Below are 27,061 nucleotides of genomic sequence, written 5' to 3'. Positions count from 1 at the left end.
AAAGGACAAAACAGAAAATAAAATAGGGGCTGGAGATGGTTCCATGATTAAGAGCACTGGCTGGCCTCGAACTCAGAGAGCAATCTACCTCTGTCTCCTGAGTGCTGGGATTAAAGGTGTGTGCCACGAATGCCTGGCTGATCTATTTTTCTATAGATGTACTTGCAAGATATATGTGTATATGTGTGTGTGTGGTGTTGTTTGTGCTCTAACAAAGAGAGCTTGCATGAAGATCAGAGGGCAGAGCTAGTTAGACCGTTGAGGTTTGGCGGTCTGTATAGACAGGAAGTGATATGGCTGGGCAGAGAGGAAGGTGGAGGGGACAGTAGTTAGGCCATTTTTTGGCTGAGGATTTAGCAAAATAAAGGGTGCCTGTAGCTCGTTCCTCTCTCTGATCTTTCAACACTTGCCCCAGTATCTAACTCTAGGTTTTTAGTATTAAGACCAATTAGGACACATGCAATACAGATGCAACTCTCCTTGGGGGCCAGAAGCACAGTGAACCCACCTCAAAAATAAAAACAATCATTGAAGGAAAAGTTAGAAAATAGAAACTAAAATCTTTTAATCTTTCATTTTGACTTTATAAACTCAAGGAGCATATGCAAATATTAGAGCCTGTTAAGTTTTGGTTGGGTAGGGAAATAACTGCATTATGCTATGAATAAAGAATTTATTGAGAGACTGAAGAGATGGCTCAAAGGTAAAGAGTATTCGCTGCTCTTCCAAAAGACCTGGGTTCAATTCCCAGCAACCACATGACAGCTCACAATCATCTGTAAGTAGCTCCAGGGAATCCAATGTTCTCACACAGACATACATGCAGGTAAAACAGCAACGCACATAAGAAAAATAATAAAGATGAATAAATTACTTTAAAAAGTTTATTGTAGGGCTAGAGAGATGGCTCAATGGTTAAGAGCACTGGCTGGTCTTCCAGAGGACCCGGGTTCAATTCTCAGCACCCACATGGCAGCTCACAACTGCCTGGAGCTTCAGCTCCCTGGAAGCTGACACCTTTACACCAATGCACATAAAATAAAGTTAAAATAAATTTAAAAAAATTTATTGTAACAGTATATGAATAGGCCACAGAAGAAAAAGAACTGACAAGCAAGTTATTTATACATTTATTTATAATGAAATTATGATCTAATTATTTACAACATAGAGGAAACCAGGGAATAAGTTTGTACAAAGCCAGTCTCCAAAGTATTCAAAAATGTGCAAAAATGACAGTATCTCAAACACTCTTGGCTCAGCCACCTCCAATTCCTTCACTTCCACACATCAATATTTGATACAAAAAAGTTTGTTTGGCAAAACCTGCCATGCCAAGAAAAAAGGAGACCTGCGATTCCAGCTGGAGCCACCATCCTATGGGTCGTCCCATCTTTCTTCGGCCGCAACCAGTTCAGAGAGACAGACACAGACAACGGTGTTTCCTTCAGTGATGAGTTCTGACCAGCTTTTTAGTCACATTTTCTTTGACTCAGCTGGAAGCAAGAAGTTCAGGACCCGGGCAGTAACAAGAGCAATGGCTGCCTGAAACAAGCGTGGCAACAGGCGCCAACTCTGGATCATCCCAGGGAGGAAACAAAGCAGAAATAACTTCATTCTCCTAGTCAAGATCCAGCTATATCTGACCATTTTAAATGAGTACAACAGCATTTCCCAAACACAAAGAATCCAAATGGAAGGGGGACAAGGAGCTCTTAGAATTAAATGTAAGTACTGGAAGGAAGGGTCTTAAAACCATTTCCACTAATAAATAGTAAGGCTTTGTTTGTAACCAGTTATCAAAATTGACCCAATAGTAGTAAAATACAAATAAAACTTTCTTTACAACAGAGTTGAGGCTATTCATTTGGAAAAGGCTAGACCAGGTCAAACATATGTGGCAATGGCTCAGTCCCGATGTTTCTCTGGACAAGCACACTTCATCAACTGTTAAAAAGCTTGACGCAAATTTGTGATTCTAAGTGAATTTTGTCAGATGTTATGCCACTGCAGAAATAGGGTTTTTAAAAAGAATGGCATCCCTTTAAGACAGGGAACACTGCGTCCCTAACATCTTCAAGGTCCAAGACGGCCCTCAGAACAGGTCCCAGAGTCTTGTTTAATCAAGTGCATGCATTATTGCTAAGAAGAGTCGCCGAGCATCAAAGGTCTGCCCACTACGTCTTATGGGGCCATCCAGAAGGGCATCTGCTGCTTGGCTCTTGGCTGTGATGCGGGGTACTGATAGCCCAGACTCCAGCCCTGTGGAAAGCTACTTGCATTTTTATGGACTCCATGTTCCTCCTCTTCATCAGAGGAGTCTGCAGCGTAAGCTACTAAGCCAAGTCCCTTCTCAGTTGTTTTCATCTTCTTGGCTGGATAATCTAGAAGAGAGAACAACCCAACCCCATTCCCCACCAAGAAAAAAATACCATAAATTCGTTAATTAAAAAAAAAAGATGTTAATTATAAGTGGTTAGATGGACACCATTTTGTAGTCACAGGGTCAATGGTCACCCCAAAACGTTGATGATCACACGAAAAACAGCCAGCACCAGCAAATGAGAATCCACCAGAACCATGTAAGAAAACAGAGAAAGAAAAAAGAAAAAAAAAAAAAGAAAAAAAAAGAAAAAAAAGAAAGAAAAAAGGGAAGTTAGCAAGCGAGTCTTTGAGGACTAGCATCTCACCTCTTAAAGAGCTAAAAGAAAAGAAGAAAAGAAGAAACTATATTTTTTATTCTGCTCATTTTTATCAACTGGAGGCAAGGGATACAAACGGCCCCACGTACAAGACGAAGGGTTCTAGGATGCTGCTAGGTGACGGGCTCAGCTCCCGACACAAAGGCAAATTAACTTCTCCTAAATCTAATCAGATGACTTCCAGTCAGACATCATGAGCTACAATCACTCTTTTCCATAGGATTTTAACACCACTGACAATATGTATAAATATATAAAGCACGCAACTCTTATTTCTGACAGAGTAGTTAAAAATAAAAAGCTATATACTGTCCTACTAAGTTATTAACTTAAAAAATATATATTATTAGCCAGTAGATCATAAAGGTAGGATTAAATCTAAATGAATGGCCACAAGGTTAGAAAACTAAGAGCTATGACCAACCACCCTGCTTGGTCACTCCAAACCCCATCTACAGTTAACTTACCATGGCTTCCTGCCAAGGCCCCAGACCCATTCCTTTCATCAGATTCTGTTTTTATTCCAGTCACTGGAAAGGCTGGTGGAGGCATCAACTGCCTGTTAAAAATATGACATATCTTTTTAGAGAGATTCAATTTTTTAAATTACCCAGTCAAAATACCAGTATCAACCGATGCTATGAATGACCAAGGACCGCTAATAAACTGTGACTACCATAACCATGTGCTTTACCTTTACCTCGTCAAACTACCATCGCCTGTCTACAAAGGGAGACCATGTCAAAACCAGCTCAAAGCAGGCAAGGCTCTTCCACTGCTCTAGGTGTCTCCTCAGTACTCCTTATGAAGCTATGCCATTCAATCCTCAACCACACACTGATCCAACATCTCCATCCACAATATGGGGCTTTTTCTCTTGCCTTTAAAATGGTACTTTATTTTTATGTGTATGAGTATGTTGTCTGTGCCTACAGTTTCCACAGAACCCCGAAAAGGATGGTGTATCCCCGGGGACTGAAGTCACCAATGGTTATAAGCTACCAGGCAGGTACTCTTGAGAACTGAACCCAGATCCGCTTATTGAGTAGCCTGTGTTCTTAACCTGAGCCATCTCTCCAACTCCTACCCTTTCTATTTTTTTTTTTTGAAGCAGAGTCTCACGTATCCCAGGATGCCTCAGACTTCTGCCTGCACCATTGTACCAGACTCAATCACTCTCAATTAGTAAAAATGGCTTGACTATATTAACACTTCTGTTACTGCCTAGCCTACGGGAAACCCAAAAGCCTCTGAAACATCATATTACCTAGTATTCAAATAATTGTTCTGTTCCAATTAACTTACCTGTCCCTCTCTCGCTCTTTGCCTGAGGAACTTGCCGGCTTCGATCCTGCGCCTTCTATCTCATTCTGACTGGAGAAGCCTGTACCTAAATTAGTCATATGAATGGGTCCATGCTATGAGCAGAAAAATACAGTAGCATTAGCAAATCTACAACTGCTGCATTGACTTTAGCTCCTTAATGTAACTGTCAAGTGCCTCATCTTTCTGATAACTGCCATCAATTAAATGGCATTACATGTTCTTTGGGATTTGTGAGAACAAATAGTCAAGTAGGGGTTCCTGTTTCTGTAGAACTTAGTCATGGGGAAGGTGTAATTCGTTATATAAGCAACCGTTCTACAATGGCTTCTGGATACCTGGTGACAGTAACTACAAAAGGTTGCGATAAATAAATAAATAAATGGATACATGAATAAAGGTGTCTCTTCTGCTGAAACAACAAAACTATTCTCATCTTTCCTGGCACCGGGGATTAACCCAGGGCCTGAGCATACGCTGCCTGCTCTGCCACTGAACCACACCAACTCTAAACCATCTTCCAGTGACTATATTCATAATGTGTCATCGCTCCACTTCTGACACGTTCTTCCTAGGGTGGGAGAATAGGGTAGAGCTAAGAGAAACTGTCTTTTTTTTTTAATTTTTAAAATTTATTATGTTTGCCTACATGCAATAAGAGAGCACAAAATCTCATTACAGATGGTCGTGAGCCATCATGTGGATACTGGGAATTGAACTCAGGACCTCTGGAAGAGCAACAAGTGCTCTTAATCTCTGAGCCAACTCTCTGGCCCTTTTAAAAAAAAGGAAAAAAAAAGGGGGAGAGAACAGCAAATCGAAAGCCACAGGTTAAATAAAAACCATGGAAAGAGAAAGCAGACTCCTTCAGGTAGTCCTCTGACCTCCACACGAATGTGCAACTGTGCTGGGCAGCACCTTAATCCCAGCACCCAGGAGGCAGAGGAAGGTGAGTCTCTGTGAGTTCAAGGTCTGGTCTACAAAGCAAGACAGCCAAAGCTGTTACACAGAGAAACCCTGTGTCAAGGAAAAAAAAAAATCATAAATTTGAAGATTGATAGCTTTTGATAAGTGGCTTTCAAGACTGTTGTCCTGAATAAGAAAAAGCATGAAATTTTAATACAACTCCTAAACGTAGTCACAGGAGACTTCCCTCCACACCATGTTTTAACACTGCCTCAAAACCAAAAAAATGGCAAGGGAGAATGACTCTTGCCTTAAATTAATTCCTCAAGAATAAAATCCTCACCTAATCTGTTTCCAGAAGCAAAACTCTTATCCCATAAGACAGTTGCTATGGATGCAAATTCTCTAACTTAAAGGGAAAACACAGCAAGGGAAGATCAAGAAAGGAAGATTGGATATTTATTTAACCTGGTATCCAAGCAGTCCAGACTCGCGCTCATCAGGCAGCTCCTCTGTGAATCGCCTCTTCTGGGACTGGGGCTGAGCTGAGAGTGGGGGCTGGGGCTGGGGCTGGGGCTGGGGCTGAGGGCCAGCAGGCAAGGCAGTTTTGACAGGAGCAGCAGGAATAAAAGGAGCACTTATTGGACTCTAGGACCAAAGAAACCAAGAAGGAACAAAGTATGAGATGTTGGATGAATAAATTATGTCGAGAATAGATTTGAATAAGCAGTAACTTTCAGGAATCTGATATTCCCACCCTCCCAAACAACCAATGGGTGCTCTGATTCTCAGGCTGCACCTGTAATCTATTTGGTGCGCTGAAGTCTGGTCTATATAGCAAGTTCCAGGCCAGCCAAGTCTATCAAAGACCTTATCAAAATTGTAATCAAGAGGATCTTCCTGTCCCTGCCTCCAGGGATCTGGCATTATAGGTATATGCAGAAATGTCTGAATGCTAGAATCCAAAATGAGATCCACATAACTGCCCAGAAAAAACCAACTACTGAAGTCCTTTATTGTGATGAACTACAGTCTTCTTCAGTGTTCCCAGCCCACAGGTACCTGCCTACCTGTGGTAATGGACTAAAGACTGTAGCTTATTTTGGAATGAGTCCCCTATGAGGCCACATGTAGGATCCACTAGCAATCCCACGCTCCAATTTAGTCTTTCCATTACCACTGAGGACTATGGAGAACACAGAGATGAGCTAGACATCTAATCTTTTCCTAAAATTGTATTTTATTGATGGTGCAGATTAGAACCAAGATCAAATACTCTATCATTGAACTACTCTAGCAGAAAAAATTGAACTCAACAATTTCATAGGCCCGAGTTTCAGATTTTAACTCCTGTCATATCCCCAAACTGTCACTTTACTTTTCACAATCTCGTTTCCATATCTGACATGGAAAACAGAACAGTAACAATATGATCTATGTCCTGGAGTAGGATTTAACGAGATGGGGCAAACCTATCAAAAAATAATGAAAGGTAACTGGGTGCAGAGGTTTCAGCAAGCATCATAGCCAGCAGGGAAACCATCCGTGTGAGGTTACGGATGACACTACAGAGCAGGTAGATTCTATGTGTCCACTGCTATCTATGCACAGTGCTGATGAGGGATTCCCATGTCACATACATTACTTTTTAAGACCTTTGTGGCTGCGCACCAACACTAAGGGCGGGGGTGGGTGGGCTAGGAGTTCAAGGCCATCTTCAGCTACACATCCAGCCTGAGCTGCCTGAGACCTTATCTCAAAAGCAATCATTATTTAGAAAGGCAGCCACTGAGTTAAAAACACACACACACAGGGCTGGAGATATGGCTCGGTGGTTAAGAGCACTGGCTGCTCTTACAGAGGTCCTGAGTTCAATTCCCAGCAACCACATGGTGGCTCACAACCATCTGTAATGAGATCTGGCGCCCTCTTCTGGTGCATGGGCAAACATAGAGGAGGAATATTGTATATATAATAAATAAATCTTTAAAAAAAAAAGACTTTAGGAACAGATAAATCCTTCTCAGAAACAAAAGATTTCTTGACTGTAAGTGTCAAATGAAGCCAGAGTTTTGTTTTGTTTGTTTTGAGATAGGGTTTTTCTGTATAACAGCCCTGGCAGTCAGGAACTCACTTTGTAGACCAGGCTGGCCTCAGAGATCTCTGCCTTGCAGGTGCTGGGATTAAAGGCGTGCACCACCACCACCCAGGCTTCATTTGCTTTTTTTTTTTTTTTTTTTTTTTTCAGATTGGATTTCTCTGTGAAGCCCTGGCTGTCCAGAGGTTACTTTTTTCATTTCTTCCTTCCTCCTTCCTTTCTTCCTTCCTTTCTTCCTTCCTGATTTTGGGGACAGAGTTTCTCTGAGTAGCTTTGGAGCCTGTCCTAGAATTGGCTTTGCAGACTAGGCTGACCTAGAACTCACTGAGATCTGCCTGCCTCTGCCTCCCGAGTACTGGAATTAAAGGCATGAGCCACCACCGCCTGGCCCATTAACAGAAATTTTAAAGGAGCACTTAATTATGCTAAAATCTGTATTATTGTGTTTGGATTGATTAGATAGTCCAAACAAATATCTCCCTTTTAAGTGATTAAATATTTGTATATACCATCTGTTATCCAGACAACTGGTCCTAAAGGATAAAGACAATGCTTAGAATGGCAAAAATAATATTGCACTATTTCCTATTTAACCCACTCCTCCCCCTCTTTAACTCTCTAGGGGCAATGGGACCTGGGACCGGAGAATGGATCTGATAATAAAGCAGACTAAATCTCGCGCAGTAGACAACTTTATCCAGAACCTCAGACACTATAATCTGAGGAGTCACATGAACAAAGTGTACAATCCAAACGGCAAGCTGCGCATGACCAACAAGTCTCACGTGGTAAAATATTTTCCCATGAAGACATATAAATAAATAACAATAGCCAGTTTAGTAAATAATATAAAGTAACCTTACTCTACCCACTGCACCTGGGAGGAGAATGAAAGCATAATCCAAGAACATTCCCAGGCTCATGAGGAAACCGAGGTCACAAGACTCTGGTCTCTTGGAGTTTTCTCAGAACACTCAATCTCTTCACACATTCCGTTCCTGGATTCTGTTCCAACATCTCCCCTTTTTATTTTATTATTTTGGTTTTTGAGACAGGCTTTCTCTGTGTTGTCCTCGCTGTTTTGGAACTCACTCTGAAGACCAGGATGGCCTCTGAACCTGGAGATCTACCCGCCTGTCTCCCAAGTGCTGGGATTAATGGCATGTGCCACCACTGCCTGGCCTGTTTTATTTTTAATAGCAGGAAATCCAGAGTGGTTTTAAGATGCTGTAGATGAATTTGTCATTTGATGCTGAGTATACTATAAGCAGGCATAATGAATATTATTAGAACAGTGGGAGCACTTTATGTGTGATACTTTGCCATCAACAACAGGGATATAACCTATGTCTACCTATTGGTTACATTATTATATTGATCAGAAAAATCGAGAGAATAGCTTGAAAAAGAGACCTATATTAGTAGTTCTGGTATCATTTAGAATGTCAGTCCATCTTTGCCTTTAATAGGAATATTATGATGTCCTATGCAAATAGAAAGTGATTCAAATCCCATGTAAAAATTAAAAGCAGTCACTTCTTCAGATGAATGAACGAGTCTGTTACAGTCCTAAGGTCCAGTTCTAAACAGAGTCATTAGTGCAAATGACAGGACCTCAATCTATTCAACCTACATGCTCAGAGGCACTCACAGCAGATGTGCAGGTCAAAGTAGCTAGCCTCACCAGAAAAAGATTCTTAGGTGACGTAAGGCTTTGTGCGCTTCACAGAACAAGTTCTCCCTTTACGTATGAGGCCTCAGTTAACTTCTGAGACGGCCAATCTATCCTTCTGTTAACTTTCACTGCTCCGTTGCCCTCTGCCTTCTTTTTGACGGCCAGGGACAGAGGAGCAGAAGAAAAATCTCTAATGTTTCAGTGGAACCATCTGAAATGACAGAGGCATACCCCTTCTCCATTTTCTTCTGGAGAAGAAAAAATAGGGCAGGTTAATCCATCAGCTTCCTTATTTCTTTCTGCAATAAAATCAGGGACCAGTCTGGCCTCAAATTCACAGAGATCCACCTGCCTCTGCTTCCCTAATACCGAAATCAAAAGCATGCACCAACCACCACATAAATCTATGACTAATATTTTATAAACTAACTTATTAGCTGTGTATACTGGACCATTATCATTTTTAGTTGTAATGGGTCCTAGAAAGAAAATGCATAATGCCATATATGACATAATGGTATTTTTCTGGAGCCCCCAGGGCTACTGCGCTCCATAGCTGACTAGATAGGGAGGGGATCATGCACGCCTTTAGATAATTTAGTGCAGATGTCTACATACCTGACAGCAGAGAAGGTCCCAGACACAGAGCGCTGTAGTGTCAGATACCAAGCTGGTGTCAACTCATTATTAATTATGCATTAGAAGCTTAGAATAAAATAATGCCTTTATATTGTATTTTTAAAAAAGGGCTTTAAGAGAGGATAGGCTTTTGTTACCTCTTTTCTAATTAACATACTTGCCAGAGTCTAATCATTTATCAGGTCAAGGGCAATAAAACATAAAAACAAGGGCTGGAGAGGTGGCTCAGCAGTTAAGAGTATCGACTGCTCTTCCAAAGGACCCAGATTCAACTTCCAGCATCCACATGGCAGCTCACAACTGTCTGTAACTACAAGATCTAACATCCTCACACAGACATACATGCAGGTAAAACACCAGTGTACATGAAAACAAAATATTAAAAATACTTAAAAACAAAAATTAACAATGGTTAATTGCACAGCCAGAACAATTTTAATTTGAGCTCAAGATTTTACTAGGTGACAGGATAATTAGAAGTACCAGAGAAATAATCAGAAAATCCTAGGAGAAAACAATGGCGTTCCACCATATAAGCATTAAAATACATATCCAGCTGATGCTGTAAGCCTAACAGTTTCATTGAGAAGGAATTTGTTAGAAGGGTCTCAGTTTTTACTGAATTCAGTACATTCTGATGTAATAGATATTGAATGCATTTTTGGTTTAACTCCTTTTGGCCTCCAAGGGAATTGAGAAACACGTAATTAGGCTTGCATTTTAGTCCTATTTATATTTTTAAAATTTTTATATTTTTATTAAGCATATTTATATTTTTATTAAATTTATGTGTACAAGAATATGAACTTTAAAAATAAAACTAGTACTGAAAGTAAAATTCCATATTTTGTTAATGCTTCTATTAAACTAGTAAAGCTACAGTAAGCTTTGTATTTATTAATCATAAACACTTTAAATGTCATATGAAGCATTTTTATGAAGATTTTGAGAATCATCTATTAAGCATACCTAATTTTAAACAAACTAGCTGTTTTTAGTTACTTATTTATAATAAACCTTGCACTAATAACTGAATTACATTTGTATTTAGCATGACCATTAAGGATAGTTTTGAGCACATTGAAAATTTTGATCATTTTTAAGGTCACTGACCATTGACTTGCATGCCTTAACTATGTTTAACAGTTACAACAAGTAACACATTTAAACACAATGAAACTTTGGGAGTTTCCACATGACAACAAAGCTTTGGGTTTTAGTGACCAGGAACAGTGTTCAGGATAACCGACTTGGGAGGAAGGACGTGCACTAAGCATAATATGGGTTCTGTTGACTGAGAGGATTGTCCAGGATTTGGGGTGGATTCAAAAGCCTGGCTCTATAGAATAGCAAAAACTCAGCTTGGCAGTAATGATGCACACCTTTAAACCCAGCACTCAGGAGGCAGAGACATGTGAATCTCTGTGAGTTCGAGGCCACCCTAGTCTACAAGAGCTAGTTCCAGGGTAGGCTCCAAAGCCACAGAGAAACCCTGTCTCGAAAAACCAAACAACCAACAAACATACAAAAAGCTAAATAGATAGATAGATAGATCAATCACCAGGAATCGTTCACAGCCTCCCTCTGGAGGGAAAACTGGCAGCATGCACCTCTCCTGTTGACCAGGAGAGCCTCCTTGTCTAACAACTCCAGAGTGCCTGCTGCGAACTGTGCACTCTGCAGATGTGGGTGGCGACAACGCCTTTAATCCAGATGTGGGTGGCGACAATGCCTTTAATCCAGATGTGGGTGGCAACTACGCCTTTAATCCAGAGGCAGAAGCAGGCGGGTTCTCTGTGCATTTAAGGTCAGTCTGGTCTACATAAGAGCTACATATGAGAGGCACTCAAAAAGCCTCTAAAGGCACCTGATCTCACACAGAGAGATCCATCCTCAAGCCACATACATACAAGGTAGGAAGAGTGAAAATCCCCCCTGGAACTGGAACCACAGGAAGTTGTGATCTGCCTAGTGTGGGTCCTCAGCAAGAACTGAGTCATCTCCCAAGCCTCCATCTCTTTTGTTTCTTGACAGTCTTTTGCTGACCAGAAACTCCCCAAGTAAGCTAAGTTGGCCAGAGGGACCTAGGATTGACCCGTCTCTGCCTTCCCAACACTGAAATAATAAACATATAAAACAAAACCTGGATTTGCCACCACCCCCTTTTTTTGGGAGACAGGGTTTCACTGTGTAGACCTTGCTGGCCTGGAATTTGAAGAGATCCATCTGCCTATGCCTCCCATGTGCTCTTTGCCCTTGAGATTATGAAGCTGAGGGCAAGGAACTAACTCTGACCTGCCCACTCATATCATAATTAAAGAATGAAGTCACGACGGGCATAGCGCATGCCTTTAATCCCAGCACTCCAAGAGGCAGAGGCAGGTTCAAGGCCAACCTGGTCTAGAGAGCTAGTTCCAGGACAGGCTCCAAACTTACAAAGAAACCTTGTCTCAAAAAGCAAAAAAAAAAAAAAAAAAAAAAAAGAAGTCACATTCAATAGGTGTTTTCTACAGCTTTTGCTTACCAACAGGAGCACCTGTGACAGACTATACAGCCACCACAATCTAAAAACACCTGTCATTTGCTCTAGAAAAAAAAAGTCTACCTATGACTCCCGCTTGAAACATCTACTTGGGGCAAGACCTGTGAAGATAATTAAAAACTAGAAACCAAGAATGGCACACACACGTATTATCCCAAGGTCCTCAGTAAGTTATTGTGGGGACACAAAAGACAACAGGGCAAAATACAGAATAGGACTGACTTCTAGAAAGAACCATTCCCCAGTTTCTTCTAAGTTCAACAGCAGCATATTGCATATGCTGGCAACCTACCTGTCCAGTGCTAGCTGGAGGTTGCACTTGTGTTATCGGATATTGTGTTGGCACAGGTGGGACTCCAGTGGGTAATGCTGGCAAGACTCCAGGTGCCAACGAAACAGCTGGTGGCACTATACTTGGTACTCCATATGGAGGCTGAACTGGCTGCTGAGGAGGGGGAACAACAGGGTAACCAGACTGATAGCCATTGGATGGATAATATGGTGGTTGAGGAGGGATACTACTTATAGCAGAGGGTTGTGTATAGCCTGAGGGGGAAGAAAAAAAGTCTTTAATCAGCCGCAGCAGAATGAAACACTTCACCTGACTCCTAAACAGCTAGGAAGACAAACATCAAGGCATAAATGGCTTCCTAAATTACCCTAAGTTGAAGGGACCACCACCAATGCCCTGGCACAACTAGTATAACCTCAAGAATCACACCTAACCATAACTATCATTAACAAAATATTTTAACACTTTATGCCATACATACCCGGTAAAGGGACAGCAGTATTAATTTGATTCACAAATCTAGAATATTCAGCATGAACCTGGAAAAGTGGGGGAAAATGAAGTTAATAAAGGCCAGTTCCAAATGATGCCATATTTATAGGGGTATGATTATATATTAAACTAAAGCTATCATGAATTAAAGTATTTCTCCTGTGTTCTGATTTAAATGTGAATTAAGCCAGGCGGTGGTGGCGCAGACCTTTAATCCCAGCAGTTGGGAGACAGAGGGACGCAAATCTCTATGAGTTTGAGGCCAGCCAGGTATATAAGAGCTAGTTCCAGGACAGCTATGACTGTTACACAGGGAAACCCTGTCTCAAAAAACCAAACTGAATAAATAAAAATAAAAATGTAAATTAGGGGAATAATAAGCAAAGTTCCGTACATCAGCAGGATACATAATCCTAAATTCAGAAACTACCCAATTCTGGGGCACAAAATCATCCAACATGCTACAGAATTAGAGAAATTACAAAAATTTCCAAGTTACTAGCATAAATGGTAAGAATTCATTTATTGCCAGGTGTAGTGGTGCATGCCTTTAATTAAGCACTTAGGAGGCAGTGGTAGCAGAATCTCTGTTGAGTTCAAGGCTAGCCTGATGTACTAAGAGTTAAAAGCCAGCCAGAGATAGTGAGACACTGTCTCAAAAAATAAAATAAATCATTCACCATTTTTCTTTTTTAAACCAGGAAATGCTCCTTCATGTAACTTCCATATTAATAAGAATTAAGGTGTAGGGCCTTTCGTTGTTGATTTTGGTTCTCTGAGACAGGATTTCTCTGTAACAGCCCCACTTGCCCTGGATCTCTCTTTGTAGACCAGCATGACCTCGAATTTACAGAGACCCACCTGCCTCTGCCACCAGAGTGCAGGGATTAAGGATTAAAGGCGTGCGACACCACGGCCAAGCTTACAGTTAAATTTTAATTTAGCTTAATTGGAAGTTAATGCAACTATAAGACGTCCTAATTTAGTTTGTAAAGACCATGTCGAGGAGGTCACTGTACTAGTTTATAGTTATAGGTCAGCACTGGAGCCCACAACTGTATACATGGTGTTGTGATTTCAATCCCAGCCACACACACAAACTCACTGTTTGTAAAAGATTCTCACAGAGCTTCTTAGCAGCAGCCAGGCCTTCAGGTTTGGGATGACTACAAAGAAAGAATAAGCCACAAAGTCAAAAGAGCAAAGTAACTGTCTCATCTTCTCTTTTTATGCTGTTGTACACATTTACTATAATATACTCACTATAGCTCAAATCTAGTCCTCTAAAGTCATTTTTTAAATTTTATGTATTTATATTTATATTTTGTCTGAGTGCTCTGCATGTGCACCTGCCCACCAGAAGAGGGCATCAGATCCTACTATAGATGGTTGGGAGCCACCATGTGGGTGCTGGGAATTGAACTCAGGACCTCTGAAAAAACAGCTCTCCAGCCCCCTCTGAAGTCATTCAACAGGAACATAAACAAAAGGTGGTTTTTGGTTTGTTTTGAGACATGGCTCACTCTAGAGCTCTGGCTGTCCCGGAACTGTGTAAATCAGTTTTGACACCACACTAAATAGCAATTTTGGGACACACACCTTTTCTCGACGAGCTCTAACAAGTGTTTTCTCAACCCAGACCAGCAAGCAAACACATCAAAGTCAGGTCTCAATTTAACATTCGACATTTTTCTCAATGAAGTACTTAAGAATATAAATATGGATAGTTATTCCCAGCTTCCCTAAAACAAATAAAGCATTGTGTGTAAAAAAAAAAAAAAAAAAAAAAAAAAAAAAAAAAAAAAAAAAAATCTTTTTAGTTATAACTAACAGCTAAGCACTGTTGGCACACACCTTTAATCCCAGTGCTTAGGAGGCAGAGGCAGGAGGATCTCTTTGGTTTCGTGGCCATCTGTTCTACAAAATGAGTTCCAGAACAGCCAGGGTAGTACACAGAGAAACTGTCTCAAACAAACAAACGAAAGTTCTAACTAATATACCATCACTAAATATATTTTATAATGCCTCTTCTCAGATAATGGTAATTTTTGACATAAAGAGACTGGGGGGAGGGGGCTGGAGAAATGGTTCAGCCGTTAAGAGTAGTTGCTGCTCTTCCAGAGGACCTGGGTTTGATTCCAAGCATCTACATGGTAGTTCACAACCATCCTTAACTACAGTTCTAGGTGAAATCAGTAGCCTCTTCTGGACCACTCCTGCACCAGGTACAAAGTAAACGTACACACGAGCCGGTAAAACATTTAAACAGAAAAAAATAAAGCGGAGGTGAGGGGCAGAAAGAAAGTGATTCTGGTGCCACTCAATCTCAGCACTTGGAAGGTAGAGACAGGAAGATCAGAAGTTCAAAGTCACCCTGGACTACATAATGAATTCAAGATCAGTATAGTCTACACGAAACCTGTCCACATATTAAAATAAAATAGTTTAAGCCAGGTGTGGTGGTGGCTCATGCCTTTAATCCTAGCAATCGGGAAGCAGAGGCAGGTGGATCTCTATGAATTTGAGGTCAACCTGGTCTACAGAGTTTCTGGATAGCAGAGTTGTTACTCAGAGAAACCCTGTCTCAAAAAAACAAAAAAGAAACAGAGAAAGAAAAATGTAGGTATGTTCGTGTATAGGTGCCTTCAGAGGCCAATGGCATATCCTGGGAACTGGATTTACAGATGGATATGATCCATTCTCCCCGAGTGATAGGAACAAAACCCATGTCTTCTGGAAGAACAGCAAGTGCTCATTCATAACTGGGCAACCACCTTCCCAGCTTTAATAATTCAGTAATTTTTATTAACCCAATTATAAAGTTATCATTCCAAGCTTACTTAATCCTTCATGTAGATTTTGAGTGCTTTTCGTTTGTTTTTTTTGAAGGCCTCAAAGCCATCACGTAGACAAAGATGACCTTGGAATCCTCATTCTCCTGTTCTCACATCTGAATGCAAGGATTACAGACTTTAACCACCATCACCCTAGGATTTCACATTAGTTAAAGTCTATTTTCTCTTGCTCGTTATGTAGTACTCCAGCCTATACTGAGAAGGATTTGTTCATCTGCAGCTCTTATCCATACCTGATATAAATATACATGGGTTCAAAAGCTTCTCGGCCTGACGCTGGCTCAATGCAGCCTGAACCTTTGCCTCGTAGAAAGACCTTGGCACCTGTTTCAATTTGAATGTGCTGCAAATAGGAACAGCCTGGACCTTCTACTTTCTCCTTAACATTAAAAGAGGGCACAGCATGTTCTAGTCCCACAAATAATTTATCTTGAACATAATGCATCTGTAAGAGAAGAGAGTACTCTGATTAGTAGAGAAACAGTACTGAAGTAAGCTTGTAGAAACTAGTTTACAAAGTAGTATGATCCTGTACATACTTAGGATCACTTCCACATGGATCCTCCAAATTTTCTATCATAATCTCCAAGATAACTCTTTGGAGACATAGTGTTGCTACAGCTCAGTTGTACTGAAATTCCCTATGCGGCATAGGCTGGCCTCATAATCTCAACCCTCTTGCCTCAGCCTCCTAAGGAGGTTTAACACTTGTTTGTTTAAGCCAAGTTAAACAAGGTTAGATTTATGGCTGCTAATAGTTAACTTGACATACCTCAGAAGATGGAACCTCCATTTAAGAATTGCCTCTACCAAAAAAGAATAGTGACACATGCTTTTAATCCCAACACTCGGTAAGGCAGACACAGGTGATCTCTGCTAATCTGAGGTCAGCCTGGTATAGATAGTGAGCTCCAGGTCAGAGCTACATATTAAGATCATGGGAGTTTGGTGAGGGGGAAGAGGATGAGCTTTCTGGTAGTGAATTGAGAACATGCCTCTCACAAAGGCTCTCTCTCATTCCTCTCCAGAAGAGGAAACACAAGAAGTGGGGTCTGGTAGAGAGCCCCAATTCCTACTTTATGGATGTGAAATGCCAGGGAGGCTGTAAGATCCCCATGGCCTTTAGCCACGTACAATCAGTAGTCTGATGTGTCGGCTCCCCACAGTCCTGTCAGTCTATAGGAAGAAAAGCAAAGCTGATCGAAGAATGCTCCTCCAGGAGGAAGCAGCACTCAATTAGCGGAAACCATCCTAGTGAACACATTTTAGATATAACAAAGAATGGGCGAGCCAGACAGTGGTGGTGCATACATATAATGGCAGCACTCGGGGCAAAGGCAGGTGGATCTCTGTGAGTCTGGAGCCAGTCTGTCTACAGAGTAAGTTCCAGGACAGTCAGAATTGTTATACAGAGTAACCTTGTCTTGGGGTGGGGGAGGAAGGGAATGATGGAAAGAAAGGAAGGAGGGGGTAGCTGAGCAAACTACGGCAAGCAAGCAAAGCAGCATTCCTCCATTGGCTCCTGCTTTGCTTTTCTCTCTTGGCATCCATCCATGACGGAATAGAACATGAAAGCTGAGACTGACCCTTTATTCTTTGCTCATGGTGCTTCTCATGGCAACAGAATACTGACTAGAAAGAGGCCCCTCCTATATGCCCTGCTTTCCTGATAGAATGCTTGCTTAGTACCACATAAATTAGGACATGGTATACGTAGTGACATGGGAGGTGGAAGCAGGTTCCTTGCCAGACTCTGCTACATATTAAGTTAAAGTATAGCTAGTATTTTTTTCTTCTTTTGGTTTTTCAAGACAGGGTTTCTCTGTGGCTTTGCAGCCTGTCCTAGAACTAGCTCTTGTAGAACAGGTTGGCCTCAAACTCACAAACTAGGACTTTGGTTTTGGGTTTCTGTGTTTAATCCTGGCTATCCTGGAACTCAGTAGATCCACTTGCCTTTCTCCAGATTGCTGGGATTAAAGGTGTGTGCCATCACACCCAACTCTAAAGCCCTATCTTAAGAAAGGGGTTGGGGATATATCAATTAGCAGGGTGGTAGCCCAGCATACATGAAGCCCTGAGCAGTGCATTAAAAAACAAACAGGGGCTGGAGAGATGGCTCAACGGTTAAGAGCATTGCCTGCTCTTCTAAATGTCCTGAGTTCAAATCCCAGCAACCACACGGTGGCTCACAACCATCTGTAATGAGGTCTGGTGCCCTTTTCTGGCCTGCAGGCATACATGCAGACAGAATATTGTATACATAATAAATATTAAAAAAAATAATAAAATAAAGTTAAATAAACCAAGCCTGGTGGCACCTATTTTATTCCAGCACTTAGGAAAGGAAGGAGCACCATAAGTCAAGGTTACTAAGTTAGTATGGCATACCTGAGAGGAATTTATATACCTAAAAGTATAGCTTAGGGGAAGAGTTCTAGCCTAGCCTATTCAAATCCCTGCTAATCAAACCAGCACCACAAAACCTAAAACCCTTCATATTCATGTACCTATCTACCTACCTCTCCAACAAAATAAATTACCTGGTCAGCAAGAGCTGAGTAAAACTGTGTGTTTTAAAACCCACACGCACCACAGTACAGCTCTGAGTAAGCATAACTCACTTCTCTTCAAATAGAGGTTGAATTAATTTCAGAAACAAAATTGTAATGACAGTGCTGAGAAATGTTGGGTAGTACAGTCAGCCCTGTGGTTTTCTCCAGTAAGGGCTGCTCTCTCCACCCCTTTGTCTAGGAGGAGTGTATCAGCAAAGTCTTGCTTCATCAGACTCAGCCTTCTTGGTCCTCCAACTGTCAGCTTACAAATACAAATTAAAATACTATCTTTACACTACACAATCTGTATACCCTTTGACACTGCTTTTCTTACTATGTATTATTTTGCACAGACATTTTTATATAACAAAACCTACTCCTGACTGGAAAGAAGGCTTCTGGTTAATAGCAGGAGACAGCTGAGTGATGGGAGCTGGCTGGTGGTAGACAGTGACTGTTGCACCATTAAAAGTCGGACTTGTCCCTGTGGCAGCCTTTACCACTCCATTGGTGATTATTTCTTTGATTCGGTTTACAGCTCCTAGGGAACAATTACAGACAGTAAGACAGTACACAGAGGGGCTGGAAACACAGCTCAGTTAGTGATACACTAAACATACCAAATGAACTGACAAGAGCACAAAGAGAATACAGGCCAGTGTAAATTATACAGCCCTCAATTCAATTTTCAGTTACAGAAATATGCAACCCCCATATCTCTAAATCCTCATATACCACTGATAAAATTCATAAAGAACAGTCATCAAGGACAGTACACTGTTAGTGTCATGGTTTCAAATTTTTTACAGAGAAGTCACACGAGCCAAAAATTACTTACTGTCAACTAACTCCCGGGTCTGCCCCTGAACATGAAGATACAATGGACGATCCCTATAAAAAGAAATTTAAAAGACTGATCCCGGAGCCATTAAAACCTACTTTAAAAAAGCTACATATGCAATTCTACTACCGAGTTGTAAAGAAAGAAGAAACTCAGAGGTTCAACGGACCGTGAGCCTGGTCTACTTGATGAGTCCCAAGCCAACAGAGAACCTACTTTTAAAAATGGCTACTAGAAAACCAGGTGGTCGTGGCACATGCCTTTAATCCCAGCACTTGGATGGTAGAGGAAGGTGGATCTCTGTTCGAGGTCAGCCTGATCTACAAGAGCTAGTTCCAGGACAGGCTCCAAAACTACAGAGAAACCTTGTCTTGGAGGAAAAAAGAAAAAGAAAAACAACCAGGCATGGTGGCCAATTTTAATCCCAGCTCTCATGAGGCAGAGGCACGTGGATATGTGATTCCAAAGACAGCCTAGTCTACCAAGTGAGCTCTAAGACACACAGGGCTGCACAGAAACCCCATCTCGGGGAAATAAAGGAGTACTTGCAGCTCCTGAGTTTGGTTCTCGCTCCTGTACATAACATATTATCAAAGGAAAACCCTCATATTCATAAATAAAAACATTTAAAAACAAAGAACACAGCTTCAAAGGAGGCTGGCTGTCCTTGGGCCCCCACACATGAACACACAAAAAGGCTGATCCTGAACTGGTCAAAACCTAGAGTAAAGGGTTAGAGAGATGGCTCAGGCTGTTCTTCCAGAGTGCCAGGTTCAATTCCAAGCAACCATATGATACTACTGTCTATAATTCCAGTTCCACGGGGTCTGATACCTTCATACCAAGGCACACAAAAATAAAGTAATAAAGTTAATAAATTATTAAAAAAAAAACTTTGACCTGCTGTTAGTTCATGTCTACGGACTCAGGAAGCAGGACTGAAGCTTCGCTAGCAGAGCAGTGGCCTAGCATGCGTGACACTCAGCACTGCATACACTAGGTGTGACCACAGTCCCTGTGATAGGAAGCAGAGGCAGAAGGCTAGGATGTTCATGGTCACCAGAGCCAGCTGAGCTGAGATGTTGCCACACCCAACCAAACAAAACAAAACCCTGTTTTAGAAATTTATTCTTGGGCTGGAGAGATGGCTCAAAGGTTAAGAGCTTTGACTGATGTTCCAGAGGTCCTGAGTTCAATTCCCAGCAACCACATGGTGGCTCACAACCATCTTTAATGAGATCTGGTGCCCTCTTCTAGTGTGTAGGAAGAACACTATAGGCATAATAAATAAATAAATCTTAAAAGAAAATTCCACTTTGAGGGAATTTAATTTGTTTAAAAAAAAAATTTACTCTCGAACTTTGTTGCTATTTTCTTGAGTCAGAGTCTCTGTATGTACCTAGATTGGCCTCAAACTCATGGGATCTTCAGACTACAGCTATTCTCAATGATCAAAGTTAACTGGTGCTGAGTTTGGATATACACACCTTTAATCCCAGGCACTACAATAAGACAGGAGGATTACAAGTCTGACATCAGCCTCAGCAACTCAGCAAAATTTCTTAAAATAAAAAGCAAAAGACTAAGCCAGGCATGGTGGTGCACAATTTTAATTTTAGTACCAGCACTTGGGAGGCAGAGGCAGACAGAGCTCTGACTTTGAGGTCAGCCTGGTCTACAGAGCGAGTTCAGGACAGTCAGGATTACAGAAAAACAAAAAAGTTATAAACTGGAAAGATGACTCAAAAGTTAAGAGCAGTTGCTACTCTTTCAGAAGACCCACACTCAAATCAATCCTATCAGACTGCTCACAACTGCCTATAACTCTGGTTTCAAGTGGATAGTTTGTGGGGCCACTAGCAGTGGAACCTAGTGCATGAACTTGCAGTTTGGAGGCCATTTCCAATGGAGGGATACCTTGCTCAGCCTAGATACAGGGGGGAAGAAGGTCTTGGCCCTGCCTCAAGTGATGCCATGACAGACTTTGCTGACTCCCCATGGGACACCTTACCCTCTCTGAGTGGATGGGGGATGGGGTGGGGAGAAAATGGGGAGAGCAGGAGAATGGGAGGGAAAGGGAATTGGGATCAGTATGTCAAAAAGATTGTTTTAAGAATAGAAGAAAAAATACAAAATTAAAAAAATACAAACCAGGTGTGGTTGTTTATAATTATAATACTAGCACTCAATAGGCTGAGGTAAAAAGATCACCATCAGGCTGGGCAGTGGTAGCACACTCCTTTAATTCCAGCACTCGGTAGGCAGAGACAGGTGGATCTCTGTGAATTCAAGACCAACATGGTCTACAGAGTGAGTTCCAGGACAGGCTACAGAGATACCCCGTCTTGAAAGACCAAGGGGAATAAAACAAACAAACAAAAAACAAAGATCACCATCTATTTGAGGCCAAATGGTCGACAATGTGATCCTTATCTAAAAAGAAAATTCTAAGGCTGGAAAAATGGCTGGCCCAGTGAATAACAGTGCTTGTTGGAAAAACAAGAAGACAGCCTGAATTCCAATTCCTGGCACCCACAAAATAGCTTGGAATTAACAGCTGTGCCTCTGATTCCAGAGTTGGGAGATGGAGATAGGCAAACCTCAGCAACTTCCTGGCCAGTCAAAAATGTTAAGCCTCAGTTTCAGTGACAGACACTGACTCAAAACATATGATAAAGATAATCTGGCTCCTCGTGACTGCAGAAGGCTTTGTGCACCTACACACACACACACACACACACACACAAGAGGAAAGAGAGTAGGCAGCTAGCTAGATAGGTGATGAGATGACTCACAGAAAAAAAAAAAAAAAAAAAAAAAATGAGGACCTAGATATAAATGCCATCGAAGCCAGGAACTGAAGGGATGAGGAGACAGGAAGATCGTTGGGCTCATTGGCCAGCCAGTCTAGTCAAAACGGTGCCTTGTAGGTTCTGTGAGAGCAGATGTCTCAAAAAGGTAAGAAACAGAAAACACCCAATGACAACTTGTGGCCTCCTTACATGCATGGACATGAACATACACACACAGCCATATACACACCAGGCATGGTGATGGACACTTACTTATAATCCCAGCACTTTGGAGGTGGATCCAAGAGGATCAGGTGTTCAAGCTCATACTCAGCTATATATCAAGTTGGAGGACAGGAATAACTACAAGAGACCCTGTCTTACAAATGACAGTATAAAGACATTTTACATACGCCAGGTGGTGTTAGCGCACACCTTTAATCTCAGCACCAATGAGGCAGAGACAGTCTACAGAATGAGTTCCAGGACAGCTGGGTCTACACAGAGAAACTGTCTTGAAGGAATACACACACACACACACACACACACACACACACACACACACACGCACGCACGCACGCACGCACACACACAGACGTCTTGCATACTAACTAATAGAAGGGAAAATATAAAACTGAGATTAACTAGATACCTACAGCCTATAATTATTACAGGGCCAAAAACCAAAATACAACTAAAAGCAAAAGGTCTGGGAATGTAGTTCATTGTTCGAGCCTGTATTTAGTTAGTATGTAGGCCCTAGGTTCACTCCTCAGTGGGAGACTGGAGTAGACTACAACATAATACAACCCCTTTTGTGGGTCTCACAAGGTAGCCCTGACTGGCCAAGAACTACAAAGACCAGACTTCTGACAGAGACAATTTCTATAGGAAAGAGGTGTGTGAGAGACTGTGTTCCTGTGTACAGGGCACAATGAAAGCCTGAAGTCAATCCTTGAGTGTTGTTTTTTAGGGTGGCATTTTTTTTAAAATGTGTATGAGTCTTGCATCTATGCCTGTGAACCATGTGCATACCTGATGCCATGATCGCAGGAAAAGGATACTGGCTTCTGAAACTGGAGTTATGATGGTTGTGATTCACCATGTGATGCTGGCCCTTGACACTGGATCTTCTAGGAGAGTGGCAAGGGCTCTTAACCACTGAGCCATCTCTGCAGCCTGGAATGACCACTCTTGGTCTTTTTAAACAAAGACTCTCAATAGGCCCTGGGGCTTACCAATTCAGCTCTCCTGGCTGGCCAGCAAATTCTGAGGGTCCATCTTTTGCCTCACCCTCTCCAGAGCTGAGATCTGAGTACCGAGATGTCCATATGCCATCCTCATGCTTTCATTACAAGCACTTGAGACTGAGTCATCTCCCCAGGTCAAGAAAAATGTCTAAGTGTTAACCATTATAATATTCTTTCATGGTTTTTTTCTCTCCTAAAAAATTGTGAAATGAGCCGGGCGGTGGTGGCGCACGCCTTTAATCCCAGCACTCGGGAGGCAGAGGCAGGCGGATCTCTGTGAGTTCGAGGCCAGCCTGGTCTACAAGAGCTAGCTCCAGGACAGGCTCTAAAGCTACAGAAAAACCCTGACTTGAAAAACCAAAAAAAAAAAAAAAAAAAAAGAAAAAAGAAAAAAAGAAAAAAAGGGAAATGAAATCCAACAGCACTCTTCCTCAAGCTACTACCCAAATACCTTTCCTACAGATTCCCAAGGGAAGAAAACATTAAGTGGACCATAGGATACACACCCAGGTCCCACTTTGGCCTTCTCCTCAGTCGTCATGAACCTTCCTCGAGTTGACACAGCAGCCCCACTAAGCCGACTGATCTAAAAATAGAAACATTCTATTAAAAATGATAACAAGACAAATACTACAACACCACAAATACATATAGTTATGAAATTAAAAGCAAAACTCTGATGTGGTATTAAGCTATTTCTATGGAAGACAGCAGGACTTCTCCCATTCACTTCACCAAATCTAAACTGTCCTGTATCTGAAACTCTGATTGCATCAAGCCCACCCAGGGAAGTCACCCACATCTCTCTTATTATTATTCTCTACAGTTAAACCCAAACCCACCCACGAATGCTTGTGTTCAGAAGTATCTTTTTGAATTCACTTGCCACCCTCCCCAAGGTTTCCAAGTCCCACACACCTCATCTTGAGTCTGTCCCCGAGTCAGCAAGTTCCTGCATGTCAGAGGCACATCGTTAATTTCTACTTCAGCCACCACCAGGTCATCCTTGCCTTTATTGCTAGTTAGGCCTTTGCCAGGGGCCTGAAGCTACAAAATAGAAAAAAAATGGAATTAAAAGGTTTTTTGATTTGCTTGTTTTTTGAGACAGGGTTTCTCTGTTTAACAGCTCTGGCTGTCCTGGAACTTGCTCTTCAGACCAAGCCTCTACATCCCAAGTGTGCATACCACCACCTGGTCGAATTACAAGTTTTTATGATTCAGTTCTGATTTACGGCTATCTCAAGTCCTACCTACTTTCCAGTTATTCCCTTTACCTAACAACAAAAACAACTTTATAAAAAAGGAAATAAAACCTCACTTAAATATCGTCACAGGGCTGACAAGACAGCTCAGCAGGTAAAGCACTTGCCATGAGATCTATCAGCCCAAGCTCAGAAGAAAAAAAAATTCCTGAGTAAAGAACACACTCCACAAAGTAATCTGTGACCCCTGAATACATGCCATGGAACGTGTGTCCCTGTCTTCCAGCGAGCAAACAAGTAGTGGCTAGAGATGGGGTTGGCAGTTAAGAACAGCACCACCCGGCTATACAGGTCACATTTTTAAAAATTATTTTAGTTCCTGAGTGATGGTTAGTCATGAGGCTACTCATGATAGCCAAGTGTGAGGCCCGAGTTTTAATTCCCAGAATACACGAACCAAACCAGATGTGGATCTGTCACTTCAGTGTCCCTACAGCAAGATGGGGACAGGAACTGAAGAATCCTGGAGCACAAGTGCCAGCCTCCCTGACGTAGCAGAGGACAGGGACCTGACTCAGACAAGGTGGAAGTGACCTCTGACCTCTGGTGTGCACTGTAGCAGTACACACCTGCCTGTCCTCCTGACAAACACTTATGTGTGTCATATACAACACACACATCAGAGGGTATAGGTGCTTACTGCCAATCCTGATGGCCTCCGTTCAATCCAGCGATCCCTCACACAGAGACCCAAATTACGACACACCCAGACACACATACAAATAAATATTTCTAAATACACTCAAATAATTTGTCTCAACTTCACGTATCAGGAATGTATCGCTTTCAATGGCGATAAAAATTGAGTCAAGTTAGCCGGGCGGTGGTGGCGCACGCCTTTAATCCCAGCACTCGGGAGGCAGAGGCAGGCGGATCTCTGAGTTCGAGGCCAGCCTGGTCTACAAGAGCTAGTTCCAGGACAGACTCTAGAAACTACAGGGAAACCCTGTCTCGAAAAACCAAAAGTAAAATAAAATAAAGTAAAAAAAAAAAATTGAGTCAAGTTCATAAAAGTAACAAGACCAAGTAAAACTGTCTGACCTCAGGGTGTGAGCAAAGCTGTCATCACCAGCACTTGAGGGACAGGAGCAGGAGGATCTCTGTGAGTAGGAGGCCAATCTTGTCCACATAGACAGAAACCCTGTCTCAAACTAACAAACAAACAAACAAAAACCCTCTCCTTTACAAGAACAATTTAACAAGGCAGCATCCGGATACTGCCATACGTGATCGTCGCCATCCATTGCCATTATTTTATAATATTCATTATCCGGAATATTATAAAACTGAAAAGCAACAGAACTGCCAACAGCAGCGCGTCTTCCACTCGGAATACCTTTTCGGCGGCATTCTGCGACGGTTTCAGCTTCCCTTTGGCCATGAGCATAGCATTGATCTTGGCGGCCACTGCAGCAGCCGCATCCAAGGCTCCTGAGGGAGCAGCCGTGGTGGCGGCCCCAGGACTTCCCCCGCTGCTGGTGACTTCCCCACCTGGGGCCGCTGGCGGAAGGAAGAGAAGCGGGGCTGGAGCCGGTTGGTCCCATTTGCTGCGGCGCCTACAGGTAGGAGAAGGAACATACTGGGGCCTCAAGCCTTCCTTTGTACTGCTCTCTCAGGACACATCATCCCACTCTGCCTGTCAGGTTCCACAGTCACCATCAAAAACTCAGTTACATCCCCCCGAATCCCCACTTCCTTCAACCCCTTTCCAGAACAATCCCTTCCCAGTCACTTCCACCCAAAGGCTCAAGTCGTCCCGGTATTCTCCTGCGTCTGCCTTCCCCTTGGCTCGTCCTTCGGGACGCTCCGGGTTCGCGTCTCCCTCGCACCTCGGCCGGCCTTTTCGCAGGCGCCCGCGGCCTGCGCAACATTCTCTGCCGAACCCGGCCTGAGCCCGGACGCGGCCACCCACACGCAGCCTGCCCGCCTCCCTCGCCCCGGCCCGTGCTCGCTTCCCCGCCCGGCCCGCGAAGCCCCTACCCGCCGGCGGCAGGATGTGTCGCGCTCCCTGCGGACATGGCGGCCGGCTCTAGTCAACCACCCGCCAACTACCCACCACCGCCCTCCCGCCACTTCCGCCCAGCGCGCTGACGCACAGCCTTTTCCGGCCGTGAGGTAGGACGGTTCCGATGAGAAATCTGCATTCCGATTGGACATTCGGTAATTTAAAGCGTCTGGCGTTCCTGAGACGAGTGAGCGGGCGACTTTTCCGGCATGCTCCTTTGCCCTTAAGAAAAATGGCTGCTATGTCTGCTTGAAAAGCGAGGTCGGCGCTTGAAGAATCCATCTTTGTTGTAGGCAAGCTAGCTTCTGGGACGACATTTAAGTTAGAAAATGAAACAGATTTTCTCCGAATTCAGTTTGCTCATGTGGAGTCCCAGCCTGTAGCTGAGGAAGAATCTTCCCGCGACTACAGCCCATTCATTCATTTACCTGTTTTTGAAAAAGGATTTTTTTCCTAAGGTTGCACAAATGTCTTTTCTTTCTTTCTCTTTTCTTTTTGTTTTTCTTGGGAATATGAAGCTCCAGTACGCTGCAGGGCCCTCTGTTTTGGTGGTGTTAGTGGACATGGGTATAGCATTGATCTTGGCAAAAACGTAGGCACTTGGATACCTATGGCGTTATGAAACAAGCAAAAGTTGGAAGAAAAACTGCTCAGCATTGTCGGGCATCTAAAAAGCCGAGGCTAGGAACTGAGATGGCTCTGCAGGTAAAGGCAGCAGTGGACAGACGATCTAAGTTCGATCCCTGTAGCCCACAAGGTGAAAGGCCAGAACAGACTTCTGTGAGTTGTGAGTTGTTCCCTGATCTCTACATGCGCAAGCGCGCACATTAGTGAG

The 27,061-nt window shown here is 42.6% G+C and overlaps 1 protein-coding gene and 1 non-coding gene across 2 annotated transcripts; both read right to left on the bottom strand.

The window, feature by feature from the left end:
- Positions 1-1,107: 1,107 nt before the first annotated feature.
- On the bottom strand, positions 1,108-26,300 carry Khdc4 (KH domain containing 4, pre-mRNA splicing factor). The gene is made up of 14 exons (XM_038311359.1): positions 26,202-26,300; positions 25,558-25,777; positions 23,878-24,006; positions 23,466-23,545; positions 18,915-18,967; positions 18,454-18,617; positions 15,758-15,969; positions 13,775-13,835; positions 12,659-12,716; positions 12,178-12,431; positions 5,400-5,579; positions 4,008-4,120; positions 3,170-3,261; positions 1,108-2,384 (listed from the first exon to the last, which is right to left on the bottom strand). Exons 1-14 carry the CDS (start codon positions 26,237-26,239, stop codon positions 2,185-2,187), a joined length of 1,854 nt encoding a protein of 617 aa, XP_038167287.1. The 5' UTR covers positions 26,240-26,300; the 3' UTR covers positions 1,108-2,184.
- On the bottom strand, positions 18,205-18,332 carry LOC119801522. The gene has a single exon (XR_005283212.1).
- Positions 26,301-27,061: the final 761 nt, after the last annotated feature.

This window comes from Arvicola amphibius, chromosome 14, assembly GCF_903992535.2.
Source record: "Arvicola amphibius chromosome 14, mArvAmp1.2, whole genome shotgun sequence".
NCBI lineage: Eukaryota > Metazoa > Chordata > Mammalia > Rodentia > Cricetidae > Arvicola > Arvicola amphibius.
This window is presented reverse-complemented; position numbering and strand designations above follow the sequence as displayed.